The sequence below is a fragment of the Mastigoproctus giganteus genome, chromosome 8 (genome assembly GCF_048544385.1).
Source record: "Mastigoproctus giganteus isolate SK-2022 chromosome 8, ASM4854438v1, whole genome shotgun sequence".
Classification (NCBI taxonomy): Eukaryota; Metazoa; Arthropoda; class Arachnida; order Uropygi; family Thelyphonidae; genus Mastigoproctus; species Mastigoproctus giganteus.
In genome coordinates this window covers 26,498,981-26,514,953 of record NC_143582.1, presented here as the reverse complement: position 1 = coordinate 26,514,953, position 15,973 = coordinate 26,498,981, and the positions used below count along the sequence as shown (strand labels likewise).

The 15,973-nt window shown below is 35.7% G+C and overlaps 1 protein-coding gene across 6 annotated transcripts in view; it reads right to left on the bottom strand.

The window, feature by feature from the left end:
* The window catches only part of LOC150081387 (uncharacterized), a 325,542-nt gene that overhangs the window by 47,882 nt on the left and 261,687 nt on the right, over positions 1 to 15,973 (bottom strand). For all 6 annotated transcript variants that reach the window (XM_090379754.1, XM_090379758.1, XM_090379759.1 and 3 more), the window contains 2 exons: positions 15,142 to 15,322; positions 6,489 to 6,602 (listed from right to left, as the gene is read on the bottom strand). In XM_090379754.1, the coding sequence (XP_090235880.1) occupies positions 6,489 to 6,602; positions 15,142 to 15,322 (295 nt within the window). The remainder of the gene's footprint in view (positions 1 to 6,488; positions 6,603 to 15,141; positions 15,323 to 15,973) is intronic.

The following is a 15,973-nucleotide window of genomic DNA, read 5'->3' as shown; positions in this document are numbered from 1 at the left end:
GTGATACTATTTTTTTTTTTTTTTTTTTAAATCCAGAATGATAAAAATAATCTTAACAGCTTCTGAAGACAAAACAACCATTAGGTGGTAGTTACCAGAAGTGTAATGATATGGGATGTAAGTGCTGTGGCTCGGGGGAGAACTGGGAGGGGGGGGGAGATGTCCTCTGAATCACAGTCTATTGAAATGCATTGCTTGTTTGATGTTTGTGGAGCAATCAGGAACAGGACATGATGGATTGCCAAGGGAATGTCTTTCTGTGTGCACGATGTAAGGAGTGCAAGCAAATCAGGTGCCAACTCGGCATTGTTATGTGCTTATATGAGAGCTTGAAGGACAGTGGATGCCCTCGAAGGATTTAAATTGAGGGCCCATCAAGCTCTCAACTGCGCACATCAATGGCTGAGCTTGCACTTGAACATCAATGCAACACAGCGGCAACCCCCAAGGCAGAATGCGCTGGTCCCAAAGGAACTAGTTGTTATAGGGGACTCCATTGTCAGGGAAACGGGGAACATATTGTGCAAAAAGGATAGATGGAACAGGACCTGGGTATGTCTGCCAGGAGCAAAGGTTGATGACGCTGTAGGGCAGATATCATCCTTTAAGGGCAGAAAGGGTGATATTGTTGTACACGTTGGCAATAATGATATTAAAAGTAGGAGACCGGCAGAATTACTTAACAAGTACAAGACAATGGTGAAAAAAAAGCCGTGAGTTAGGGTTGAATTTGAAAGTGTCTGTAATTCTGCCCAGACACGATAGGAGGGAGTATATGATGAGAGCCTCGTCAATCAATTTGGCCCTGGAGAGATTGTGCAAGGCTCAAGGGGTAGGATTTTTCTCAGCCTGGTCTGTGCTTGTTAACAGGAGAGACTGCTTCTACAGGGATGGGGTACACTTAAATAGAAAGGCTGCAAGAATATTTGCTGATGCTATCGAGGCAGAGTTAGGTAGGTCGGAAAACTGCTAGCTTGGGGGGGATACACAGACTAATAGATTAACAGTAGCCGCTGGCAGAGGTAAAAGTGATTCTTACACTACTTCTATTGAAATGCAATTGGGCTGCAGCCTGGAAAGCAAGGGAATGGGAATTTACAGGACTGCTGGGAGTCATAGTGGAACAAGTAAATATATGGGCTGTGTTAGGGTAACTAAGAGTAGAAAAAGGTGCATGTATACATGCATGTACACCAATGCTAGGAGTATAGTTAATAAATTCGACGAGCTTGAATTGCTAATCAAGACATCAAAAGCAGATATTGTTGGGATATCAGAGATATGGTGTCACAGAGACATAAGTGCAGAACTGGAATTTGGGGAGTACAATGTGTACAAAAAGGATAGACAGGACAGGAGTGGGGGAGGGGTTATGCTGTTAGTTAAGAAACACAACATCTAAGGAGGTGCATCCAATTGATGTTGGTGGACAATGCAATATTGAGTCTGCTTGTTGTGACATAAACACTGGGAAAGGGAAAATGACGGTAGGTGTGTCTTATAGGCCTAATGAATCTGATGAGTATAATGAGCAGTTATGCAGAGAAATAGAGTGGGCCAGTAAATTAGAGTGTCTTATAATGGGGGATTTTAACTTCCCGGATATTGACTGGAATTTGTGGGTTGGTCACTCACACACTGGCAAGGCTTTTGTGGATTTAATGGATGATTGTTTTCTACAGCCAGCATGTTTGGAAGGCAACTAGAGGAAGTAATTCTCTTGATCTGATTATCAGTAGTGATTCTTCATGCATCAAGAATCTGCAGATAAAGGAACCACTAGGGGGCAGTGATCATAGTGTGCTGAATGGAATTTAATTAATGATGTAACTACCATCAAGGGTAAAGGGAGGGGTTTTTGCTTTCGTAAAGGTGACTACAGTGGTCTGAGACAGTATTTAAATTCTATACAGTGGAATCAACTGATCATGTTACCAACAGCAAATTCAAAATGGGAAGCATTCAAAGAATTAACCTTGGAAGCCACTAGGCTTTTCATACCAACAAAGAAATATTGTTCAAGATTTAGGCCTAAATGGATGTCAGATGAATTAATTAGATGTGTGACAGAGAAGAAAAATGCATGGGATACATATAAATTAACATGTGACACAGAAGCCTATGATAGATATAAGCTGGTCTGTAAACAAGTTACAAAGGAGGTTAGGCAGGCAAAGGCAGATTACGAGAAATCTTTGGCAAAGGATGCCAAGAAAAACAGCGAAGAGTTCTTTACTTATGTAAACTCTAGAAGGAAGGGGATGAATCAGATTGGTCCACTTGATATCGATGATTCAACTGTTGATGATCCTGCTCAGGTAGCTAACAAACTGAATGAATATTTTGCATCAAAATTTACACATGAGGAGTTATTCATGTGAGGGGAATGCCAGAGGTGTATTCAACTCTGGCAGTAAGCTAGATAATCTTGTAATAACTGAGAGTAAAGTGTAGGAGAAATTGTTGAAGATAAACACAAGAAAGGCACCTGTAGTGGATATAATCTATCCAGTTATGTTAAAGGAGGCAGCAAAGGAAGTAAGCAAACCCTTAGCCATAATTATGAGAGCTTCCTTGGACTCAGGAGAGGTACCCATGGACTGGAGATGTGCAAATGTGACCTCAATCCACAAAGGAGGATCAAAGGGAGACACAGGTAATAACAGACCTGTTAGTTTAACTTATGTTTCAGGGAAATTAATGGAGGCACTGGTTAAAGAAGCATTGCAGGATCATCTAGACAAGACTTCAGTTATAGCTCGGACACAGCATGGGTTTGTTAAGGGGAAGTCTTGTCTAACTAATTTGATTGGATACTATGATGTAGTCACAAAGGAACTGGATGCAAAGAATAACTTGGAATATATACAGGTGACCCCCGCTTAATGCTGATAATTTGTTCCGGAAAAACAAAGCGCTAAGTGAATCCACGCTAAGTGAGCGCCGCTGTTATTGTTGTTGTTGTTTGTTATTTGGTTTTTAGGAGCATTAGCAACTAAGGCCATATTGCTCCGGGATATGCGGTGGCCATTCCCTGAATGACCTTTCCGCATCCTCCGTATTTGGTGGTGACGGGCTCGAACCCCGGTCTAATCAAGAAGCGTGTGCTACGCACTGCTGCTCCTTCCCACCTGGCTACGGAGGCGCCAGTGAGCGCCGCATTCCCATAAAGTAACATATGTATTTGTGAGTTGCGGTCGGTGCCATAGGATATTTCCTAATCGATAATAAACGGTAGTGAAAAGATGCACAAATGTCAGTCATAATATTTAATATTCAAATATTTGTACATATAAAATATTCTGCATTACATACGTATATAATTATGTAGTAACTATTTACGTGTCAAAATTAAACTTAAAATTCCAGTTAAAATCATGAATTTGATTGATCTAAATTGATTTAATTTAATTGAAGAATTTAATCATGAAAAATGTGTCGATTTTGGGTTGAACTTTGGCCCTCTTCCAACGAAACTAAAAGGGGTATTAATTTTAAATCTCCCACAGCTTTACAACCCAACAATAAAGTCAATCGATCCTTCGCCACTTTGAAACCAGGCATGTTTTTTACTTCTTTCAATATGAAACTTCTTTTAGGCATTCGTTTCCACAAAAGTCCTGCTTCATCTATTTTAAAAACTTGTTGAGAAGTACAGTATAACACATAATACCCCTCTTCAATAATTTCAATTTCTTCAAGTTCTTTTTTGAAAGTTTCGGCTCCTTGATCTGCACTTGCGGTTTCTCCCTGGATTTTAAATCTATTCAACCAGCCCTGACTAGTTTTAAATGGTTCCAATTTTTTTTTTTTTTTTTTTTAAGGTGAGTTTTCTTCAGATCATCATATAGGCTAATTTTTCTCTCTTTTTTTTTTAATTTTATTTTATTTATTTATTTTTTTTCATAATATTTAACTTAACTGAATTCTGCATTGGATATTATCTTCAATAAAATTAGTTAGTCTTTCCGTTTCAATCCTAATAGCCGGCCTAGCCCTAGTTGCTTGCAGTGGAATAGCTATCTTTCCCGCTGCTAAAATTAATTCTTTATTTTTTTTATAATTGTTCTTACAGTTAAACTTGCAAGTCCTAAACTATGGCACACATCTGCTTGTCTTTGACCGGAATCGATTCGCTTCAAACGTCTAATTTAATTTTCAAATTCAGTCTTTTTCTTACATTTATAGTCTTCCTACTGTGCTCAGACGTTGTTTTTTCATTCTTATCGGCCATTATTAACTCTTCACAAATGTAACTGCATTGGTTGCATTAATCTATACAATGTTCAAGTAAACTGTCCATTACGCACAATGTTTAATACTGTACTGAGTGATGACTAGACTTCGGATAAATGCATATAACGCAAATATTACAAGCAATATACTTGATCATTTTTTTTTTTAAATGTTGATCTCGGAACTACGTAACAAGTCACTGTACTGCAATTAAATTAGCACGTGAGAAAATTTCACTGAGCGTGAGTAAATTTCTCAAGTCTGCGTGGGAAACGTTTTAACCGTATTTTTATATTAATTTTCAAGCTATCAACTCCATCAAATGAAACGATTTCATTAAATATGCCAAAGTGCAATCTGTAAAAGAGCTATAGTGATCTGTGACAGCGTTATAGTCAGATACGGGTTATAATATAAGAATAGCATTATAGCGAATCGGCGTAAAGCGAACCGCATTATAACGGGGGCCTGCTGTATTTGGATCTTGGAAAAGCCTTTGATACTGTTGCACATGGAAGACTGCTGCACAAATTGGAGCAGTGTGGCATTGGAGGCAAATTGCTGCTATGGATAAAGGGATGGTTGAGTGGGAGAAGACAGAGAGTGGTAATCAATGGACACTGCTCTTTGTGGACTAATGTTATTAGTGGAGTCCCTCAGGGTTCGGTCCATTGTTGTTTTCTGTATTTATAAATAATACTGATGATGGTATATCAGGCTTAATATCCAAGTTTGCAGACAATACGAAGGTTGGCAGGGTTGTTAATGACACTAATGACAGTACACTGCTGCAACAGGATCTAGAAGAAAAGTTGAGCAGATGGGCTGAGAGGTGGCAAATGAAGTTTAATATTGACATATGTCAAGTACTACATATGGGAAGCAGTAATCCCAGAGTAACGTATCAACTCTGTGGTACCACACTGACAGTGGTAGAGAATGAAAATGACCTGGGGGTAATTGTGCAGGCAGATATGAAGTTTTCTGAACAGTGCAGACAGTCTGCAAGAGTAGCTCATGGTGTCTTGTCAATGATATACAGGAATACAATGATATACAATAATTTTTCTAGCGGGGATAAGGAGGTGATTATCCCCTTGTATAAGGCAATGGTCAGGCCACACCTTGAGTACTGTATACAGGTCTGGAGGTCTCATTTTAAGAAGGATATAGAGCTGTTGGTTTTTTTTTTTTTTTTTTTTTATTTATTTTTTTTTTATTTGGTAGTTGTTGGCGCATCGGCTTCTGTGGCCATATTGCACCTCCCAAGGTTTTTTGCAGTACTTTCGTCCAAGCCCGAAGCGGGAATCGAACCCGCGACCTTTGGGTTGCCGGGCAGGTACTTTACCCACTCGGCTAGCCCGGTCGGCAGAGCTGTTGGAACGAGTACAGAGAAGAGCAACAAGATTAGTGAATGGAACAAAGGGTTGCTCTTATGAAGAAAGAGCTTAAGTTTTGCAGATTACAATGTCTGGAGACTAGGCATCTGCAAGGTGATCTGATTGAGATGTATAAAGCCTTGAATGGTTTGAGCATGCTAAATGCTGATGGGATTCTTCCTCTTGCTCAGAATAATCACCTGAGAGGGCATAAATTCAAATTGAGGAAAGACGGTTGTAGGATAGATGTGCGGAAGTTTGCCTTTAGCCAGCAGATGGCTGATTGCTGGAACAAACTTCCATCTGTCGTTGTAGAAGTTGATAGCTTAAATAGATTCAAGGCAGAACTTTGACAAACATTTGGAGCGAGTGGATGGGTGAAATGGGGGGTTTTTTTGTTTTTTTTTGGCTGATGCTATATAAGCTTGGTTTCTTGCATCATGTGCCTTTGCTAATTCAATGGGAATTGTTCCTTTTTGGACTAATGAAGATCCCCAAGGTTCACTGCAAGGCCCATTGTTTTCAATATTTATTAATGATATTAGTGAAGCCATTTTCAATATCCATGTATGAAGATCTAAGGCTAACTTGTCAAGCCATGGAAAGACAAATACTAACAGAAAATTCCACCTAAAAGCCTCATTAAGTTCCATCTTCAACAGGATTTGAACCTGGACTTTTTAAAATAAGGAGAAAGTGAAAAATCTACTCAATCAGAGAGCCTTCAGATAGGAAGCCCCATCTGAAATATGTACTCTACAAGAACTGCATACAAAATTTTTGTTAATGAATAGTAAACCACAAAACCTCCTTCATTATTCTTTTGCAAGTCTGACTCCACTTTCCTTATGGGTCAATTTATGTTTTTCATACCTTTTTCCTCTCAGCACGCTCTGCTTCTTCTTTCTTTAGCCGCTCTTCTAGCTCAATACGCTGCTTTTCTGCTTCTTCCTTTTGTTTTCTTTCTTGTTCTTCTTTTTCTGCTTTCTGCAAATAAATTAAAAATTACCAATGAAAGTCAAATGAATATTGTTAGGTACAGCACAAAGTATGTTGAGCATTATATGATATGGTTAATTTTAATCTCATACTACATTCATCCCATTAATGTGGACACAGGAGAAGGGGAAAGAGATCAATTTTATGCTTCTGCAACTGCTGTATAATACAAGCCCAGTGGATGAAGCACCTAATGATAAGTGCATTTTGTGCACAAAAATTCTGAATGATATCGTCATTGTGCATTGTTGGTATCACCTACTTAAAATATGTTTAAGTCAGTGATACCATCCAATTCATCCAATTCATCTACAAATACCTCGCATATATTTCAGTTGCAATATGAACCTGGAGAGACCTACAATTGGTCAAACTAGACATCTTTTACAGTCCTCCAATTGTGAAAATCGAATGACCCTTGGCCTACTTCATGTGTTTCTTTCTGATTATGGTTTTTCAAGCTATTTTTAAATACTGCTTTATAATATATATATATATATATATATAAAAAAAAATGTTTAAGTAACTAAAAATTTACCGTATTGCACTGATAAAATAAAGTTCTGTGAGCAGCTGTGTGATTTGTTACAATGATCTAAACTGAGCAATTTTCAGCATATGTATTGGAAAGCTGGACTAGTGTGGACTTCCACTTGGTGCATTCCACATATCTTTTTTTTTTTAAATATATTTGGGGGGGGGGATAATTATGATAACTAACTCAAAACATTTTTAGTAAAACGAAACAAGTATGCAAAGACAAAAACTGCAGAAAACATGGAGATGCTACCATTGCTAAACCACATACTCAACATATACTGTACCGTGTGCTAATGAGCTCTACTCAATGTTAAAAGTACAGGTACCTTTATCAATAGATTACAAAATGTAGACCTACTAAATTTATTAATGCTGGTTTTAAAATAACTGTTAGGTAGCTTTGAAAAATGTATTAAACTTGAGTAAAATCCAAAAGAAAAATAAACTTCCCACAAAAAAGCATGATATTTTGCAAAAAAAAAACAGAAAACTAAATCAAACAAAACTGTGACCACTTCGTGTTACACAAAACATGTTTTTAGACACGCTTCCTTAGTGTGCACTTAGTATGGAAAAAATATTAAGATAAAATATCTATAGGCAGTCATGTTGTAAACTTTCAAAAATTAGTATCAAATGAAAAATTTTGCAACTCTACCTGGGTTACAAAAACACAAGAAAACAGATAGTAACCGCCATCCCTCCTTTTTTTTTGGAAAGCACACTTTCTTGATGAGTATTTGACTATATAACCATATTTCACTGAAAAGAATACCTATTGCAACATGCCAATGTTTAAGGGAAAAAAATGTGCTCATTACTTGTAACGGATTATCTTTTAAAAATGTACTGTTATAATCAACTTAAAGGGTATATGAACTGGCAACGAAATTTCAAGGAGCATTCATTAGTAGTGATGTTATAAGCTTATAAAAATTAGTGTCAGACATAACTTTGCAGCCACTTTACAATGAGTGCAAAGAAAAATGGGAAAAAGTGCACAATACTCATAATAATGCTGCTTTTCCCCCCTTCCTTATGAAAAAGAAATAGCTATTCCATTTTTCTTGGATGTGTATTTCATATGGTAATAACATTTCAAGGAAAATTATCTACTGGCAGCCTGGGCTCCATGACTTGTGGATTAGCTTGTCTAATTCAAAAACACTCCTAAAATAAATTACAATCAAATATTGTTAAAACAAAATGGAATGGAAAAATAATGAAAATTTGTTACTGTACAGTATATATTTCACCTTTATATTTCTATCACTTCCCCAAAAACTGTGTGGAATCGAGGAGAATTCACATACCCTTATGTCATGCACATAATCCATTTTGTCCACGCTGCTGAAGCCAAAGCATACTAATCATTAAAAATGACAAAATGTGTGAATTCTCAATGCAGATCCTGTACATCTTCCTTTATCATCGCATGTACGCACTCGATGGGTGTGTGCGTGTGAGAGAGAGAGATCTTTCTATATACAGCAAAACTATAAAATCCAGCACTTTACAGAGTTTTCAAGAATTCTTTAAAATCAGGCAAAAGGTCAACATTTTAAAATCTGGAAATATTAAGAAAGCAATCGGATACTCATATCAACAATCGTATTCATCTTTAATCCATGCAGAAAAGGACGAAATTTCTCTCTTCAAAAAATGATTTAATAGTATTTTGTCATTGAAATCTTATTGGCTGCAAAAACAGTTTCAACTGCATAGACAATCAATGGGCTTAATTCTCACAACAGAACAAATTTGACTTTTGCACTACTTTCGAACAGAAAACCTCACCAAAAGGTTAATTGGCTATTTGTTAAAAATATGAGACTGCTACAACAGCCTATTTCTGGGCCAGCTGGTCTCTCATCGGATAGGAGGTGGTCTGTAGTGACAGAAAGAAGACAAAACAGTTGTAAAGAAGTTGTTCAATGTGAGCTGCCATGTGGTATATGAAAACAGAATTTTCAAAATTGTAAAAGTTTGTAAAACTACGTGTTATCAACAGAGACCACATGACGAGGGACCGGTTAGTCCTGACAGACTATCATAGCAGCCTCATCTTTTAAACAAAATGGACAATTAACCTTTTGACAACGTCTATTCGAAAGATGCCGGGCTAACTTGTTACAAAGGTAAGCTTGTTCTGTTATGAGAATTAAAACTAACAGATTTCACTGCAATTTAATCTTGCTGGCTGCAAAAGCAGATGAATGGACAATTCACATAATCAGTAAACTTCATAACTCAGTGTGAACAACTCTTGCAAATTACAACCATGTAGCTGGTAATACAATGCCTGAGTGAGCTGGTAACTTTGACATTACTTTGAGACAACTGGGAGTAAAAATAGGCTGAAAGTGTCCAGTGTGGATACAGTTGGAAAAATATATATGCTTTATTAAGTCTATGATCAATCTCTTCCATAAATAGTGGCTTACTGACGCACAAACAATAGATTTAATTCCACACAGCCAAGGTTTTTTGCCACTATTATAACTGGTCATTCATGGTCTCAGTGCATGAATGACCAAAGCAGGGAAAAAAACAACAGTCTATTCAAAGTCACTCACTTGGCTTCCCACTCTCTACTAATGCTATCGAAAAGGTCTAGTGAGTGACCTTGACCATCTCTTGTTTTCTCTCCACTTTAGTTAAAACAGCAAGGGAAATGAGGGGGTGGGGGGGGGGAAATCTTAGCAAACTTTTTATTATGAGAGAATTTGACAGAATCTCTATAAAATACCCCAGCCCTTCCCAAAATGTGCATCGTGGTGCCACAGCAAACTCACAGGGGCTCCACGGGATATATTAAATTTTCGATAGAAACACAGGGATACTCGACATCTGTCGGACACTGCATGAACTTGAGGCAGTTCACAGTTTCAATTAATAAGTAATTAAGTTGTTTGGGCCTAACTATTTAATAAATGGAACTGTTAGGTATTTCTTTTGGCCTAGGGGCACCATGAAAAAATTACTGAAGTACTAAGGGTGCCGTGAACTGAGAAAGTTTGGGAACTTCTGCAATACACTATTAAAATAAAATGTCATAACTGATAAAGAATGCCTCATCATAACAATTATTCCCAACAAGAACAGTTTTCACTTATTCTCCATTGTGAAAGTATTTTTCCCTGAAGCTTATAACATTGATATTCTGGCAACATTTGCTATGGTTATTATCATTTGTTCATATTTAACAAATTGAACTTTTATTTAAATTTTAATCACTAGAACTATCTTTTAATCAATATAGACATTTACATCTGTAAATGTCTATTTTGTTTACAGATGACATAAGACATTTTTTTGTATATATTCATTTACAGATGTAAATGCCTATATTCCATTTATTTCCTAGATGGGCAGGGTAGAAGAGTTTGCAAATCCATCATGATTGCATATTTAACGAATTATTCATGGCAGCCAGGTTTTCACTACCACAGTCACAAGGGTTGTGCATTTTTTTGTGTTAGAATATGAACTCAAACCCACAACCTCCTTATTGACCATGAATGTTAACAGGTCACAGGGGCACTATGCATATCCCTGTGACACTGAAAGACTACATTTTGAATGATGATATTCATCTATGGGTCAACCTAAAGTAACTAATATAACTTTTAATCAAATAAGATAACCCAGTAGGTGAATCTATTATTCATCCAAAACTCAAGAATTCTCCCCCTTGACAGATATGTACCTATTTGAGTCTCTCATCAGACAACAGGCAGCCTCAATTAGCCATGTTATGAAACAATGTGCTCCACCTTTATAACAAAGACATCTTGAGAACAATATTTCATAATAATATCTTTAAAAAGGTCTATTCATCTGGCCAAATAACAAATCTGCAAGCCAAGACAAGTTGATTTAAAAGTAGGAAAGCAGTATTAAAGATTAATTTCACTTATTATATTCGATGTCAAATATCTTTAAATGTTTAAAAATATCTTTAGTGAATAACACAATCAGGGGTACAAAACTAAAAATTTATATTAAGGATTTTATATTTTCCTGCTCACTGGGAAAGAAACTCATATTATAACAAGTAATTATTACTTCACTTTTTGGACATGTTTTCAGAAACATGTCGTGTCTGAAAGTCAAAAACTACCTCCGTATGTCAAAAATATTTGAATATTCTTTGCCACAGTAGATACCTAATGCAGAAGGTTATCATAATGTTAGGTTAAATTCAAACAAACAAACATAATACAGCTCAGTGGTATTCACTGTGTGACAAACATACCCTGGTGGCAGGTCCTTTTTGGGGGCTAACACTGGCAAACAAAATCAGCTTTATTAGAAAATAATCTATAAAGTTTTAATAGCTGTATGGTAAATTTATATCAGTCATGTTTTCAGGTTAATTCGTCAGTCGTAAACCATGCTATAGACAGTTACTAACTGAAAAATATATAGAGAACATAAATTTTCTAGAAAAAAATATATAATGGAGTTATTACAATATTCTTCGAAAAACTGTAAAGGCTATTTCCACAAAAAAAGTTGAATACCACTAATATAATTCAATCTCAACTCGGGTAATGATAAATGATTCATTAAATTTATGGAACCCTCCTTAAAATCTGGAATTCTTGATGATTACAGATGGCTAGATTCTAAAAGACTAGAGCACAGGTGGGCAACCTCTTTAAATGGTGGGCCAAATAAATGTCTATGACTAATAAATGTACACATGGGCCAAATTTTTTTCTAGCTCCACGACTTTTTAGGATTATTAAAAAGGATATATAATTTAAAAAATTGTCAAACAGTTTTATGTTATTTATTATAATATTTATACATACTCGTACATGTAATTAATTTTATTAATAAGAAAAACAAAACAAATTCAAGATAAAAATTACAAAAATACAATTATACTACACAATTATAAAAAAACTAAATCGAAAATTATTATAATTTCAAAGATTTTATAAACTTTAATAATCTTAGATTTTCAATTATGAATTGTGATAGGTTTCAATAAATACCTTCATAAAAATAAAATGAATTCACACCAAATTATTTACTTTTATCAGTCAATTATTCACTGACATTTGCCAGCGAAATGCACGATACACTTTGCACTGCAATCACATTCTACAGAGCAGAGAGTCCGGGAACCACTACTCACTGCATGCAAGTCTATGTCTGCTTACCAGTGTTGCCAGAAGCTATGCTTGCTTACCATCTTGCAACACTGCTGCTTACTTGAGTCGTGATATATGGCACAAATTCAAATAATTCATTAAACATCGCGCAATCAAAATATTAAAAAGAATTTAATAACAGCAAATATAATAAAAATTACAGTGAACATATTCTTCGGCAAGCCATTTATTATATATTTTTTAAAAAGAACCACAGCCGGATTATGCACATTCACGAGCCGGTGGCTAGCGGGCCTGGGGTTGGTCTAGAGCAGGGTTCGGCAAACTACGGCTCCCCGGGCCAAATCCGGCCTGTGGGTTAATATTGTATTTTACATGAAAAAAATTAAAAATAAATCAAATTATGCGCTGCAATAGCCGATAGTTGAGTTGAGAATAATGACCGCATGAGGCGCTACTGGCGTCGCATATTCGCATTCTGTCGTCTAACGTAGAACAAGTGTTGCCTGCATTTCTCTCAGTTTTGCTTTAGCGGCGCATGTGGTATTGTCTGTCACGGCGCTCTGCGATTCCCCCCCCCCTTTATTTATTACCCACCGTTTCCATGTCACCCTTGAGACCAAATATGAAGAGAAAAGTGGACTTCGAATGACGTGCTTTTTAAAGTTTGAGTGTGAATTATTTTGTCATAGAAATAAATGACAAAGTAGCTGCACAAAAAAGAGTACAATATACATCGTCATTACCAAACTAAGCACGCGGCACAATATTCAAAACTCACAGAAAATCAACGGAAGCTAAAATTGGAAAGTTTAAAACATAATGCATCATCACAACGCAATTTATTCGTTAAAATAAAAAATGATAATGAAGCAGTAACTAAAGTAAGCTTACGAATAGCTCATTTATTAGCAAAGAAAGGGAACCATTTAACGATGGTGAATTAATTAAATCATGTTTGCTTGTGGCAGCCGAAAAAATGTGTGAAGAGAAAATGGATTTGTTTCGATCTGTCAGTCTTTCGGCGAGAACAACTGTTAGAAGAGTTAGTTGAGGACATCGGGAGACGCATCGAGAGTCAATTAAAAGACAAGGCAAAAAATTTCAAGTGGTTTTCGTTGGCTCTTGATGAGTCTACAGACATTACTGATACTGCCTGCCCAATTGTTGCTGTTTATTCGAGGAGTCAATACTGAGTTTCAGGTTACTGAAGAATTAGCTTCCATGAATAGTCTGCATGGAACAACTACAGGTGAAGATATCTTCAAGGAAGTCAAGAAAACGCTAACACAGTACAATTTGCAGTGGAATCAGTTAAAATGTGTCACAACTGATGGTGGTAAAAATATGTGTGGAACGGGGAAAGGATTAGTTGGACAAATGTTTAAGGCTTGTGAAGAAGATAAATGTTCAAAACCTCTGGTAATTCATTGTATTATTCACCAGCAGGCTCTTTGTGGGAAACACCTCAATCTGTCATGTGTTATTGAACCGGTAGTGTCAGCAGTTAACTTTATTCGCTCTCGTGGACTTAACCATTGTCAGTTTCGTGATTTTTTATTAGAGATTGAAGCCAAATATCCTGATTTGCCCTACCATACAGCAGTTCGATGGCTCAGCAATGGAAAAGTTTTATTGAGATTTTTTGAACTCAGAGAAGCAATAGAAATTTTTCTAAATGAGAAAAACTGCCCACAACCACTATTATCTAACAATGAATGGCTATGGAAATTAGCATTTGCTACAGACATCGTGGGATATCTTAACAAATTTAACTTAAAATTAAAGGGGAAAACAATGCTCATATGTGAAACGTATTCTATCGTAAAGTCATATCGTCAAAAATTTGCACTGTTTGAAACACAAATCACATTAACCAAGTTTGACCATTTTCCATACTGTAAAAAATTTCAAATATTAGCGAAATCCCCATTCCCAAAAAAATTTGCGGCAGATATATTTTCTGAACTTAAACTACAGTTACAACAGAGTTTTTCGGATCTTGATTCAAGTGCAAAAGACATTTCCATATTTCAAAATCCATTTGGCTGTACAATTGAGGAGCTTCCATCAGACCTTCAATTGGAAGTGATTGATCTGCAAAATGATGACATGCTAAAGGTTAGGTTTAAAGAAATGGATCTAACCCAATTCTATAAATATCTTTCGGAAGATAAATACGGTCAATTAAAATCATATGCACAGGGATTTATATCTGTATTTGGGAGTACTTACCAATGTGAAAAGACATTTTCGAAAATGAAATATGTAAAATCGCAATACTGTGATTTTACATATTTCATTTTTACATATTATTAACGGATGACCATTTGCAAACAACTTTAATGATAGGAAGTACTAACTTCGAACTCCAGTATGATGAAATATTATCTCGGAAAAACAATTACATTCATTGCATTAGTACAAAATTTAACCAGTTCTATAATACGTTTATTAATAAATGGAAATATTTTATTCATTTTTTTTGTAAGTGTCAGCATGTGTATAAATATTATGTAAAATATCACTTCCTAATAAAAAGATTTTGAACCTGGTTTTTTTTTTTTTGTTGCTCTATGAGTAGAATTACCCATGTAAATATCTTCGAGGTTGCTACCTGGCCCGCCGAGCCTAAAAATTTTACAATCTGGTCCTTTCCAAAAAAAAGTTTGCCGACCCCTGGTCTAGAGCTTAAGACTAGACAAATATCTAGCACCTTATATAAGAAAATAATAATGCTGAAAAACAAAATAATAATAATAATGGATCTGTACAAAAATAAAAGTATAGTCTAAATACAGTATACAATTTGGGAGGAGCAGATAATGAAAATAGTTAATTATTCAAATAAAGAAATATACCAGACGAGATTCTTCCTCTCTTTTTTGTCTCTCTTCTTCTTCTCGCTTTTCCTGTTCTTCTATGGCCTTTTTGAGCTTTTCCTCTTCCAACTGTCTATGCAGCTGTGCTAAACGAAGTTGTTCTTCTTCAAATTGCTTTTGTTCCAGTTCTTCTTTTCGTTTACGTTCTTCTTCTTGTCGCCTTCATGAGTACAAGAAAAATGAAAAATTAAATATGAACTTAACATAAAAGTTACATATCACATTAGCATACGTAACATTATAATGGTATTTTGATTTGAATACCTTTTAAATTAACAAAATCTGATTACTTCTAATTCATAATGCTGAAGACGAGAACTAGAAAATTTCTCCTCAACTCTAATTGGGCATATCTATGGGGGTTAACTGTTCCTCCAAAAAATGCAATATAAAAACAGAAATTCATAAAACTTACAACAGACATATGTATAAAAGTTGTGTGTAGAAAATGACATCCAAAACTCTACATTAGAATTAATATTACAACAGATATGTGGATAACATTATGAAGAACAGAAACTGGCCAAGTCAACACAACACAGTCAATACCGGTAGACCCTGGAATGATTTTGCTGTTAATTGTTAGATGAAAGTTAATTTCATTCCATTTGAAATATATATATATTTTTTAACAAAATCTCTGAAAGGCATAAGCAGGTAAAAATCGCCCTTGACAATAAGGTACTCTGCCCAACATTAAATGTAAAATCTAAATTATTTCTTCTTCTTCTAGGTAAAAAAAAGTGAAGTAAATTGGCTATACACACAATTATTTCAAGGTTACCATTCTTTATCCGGTTCCTCAGAGGGA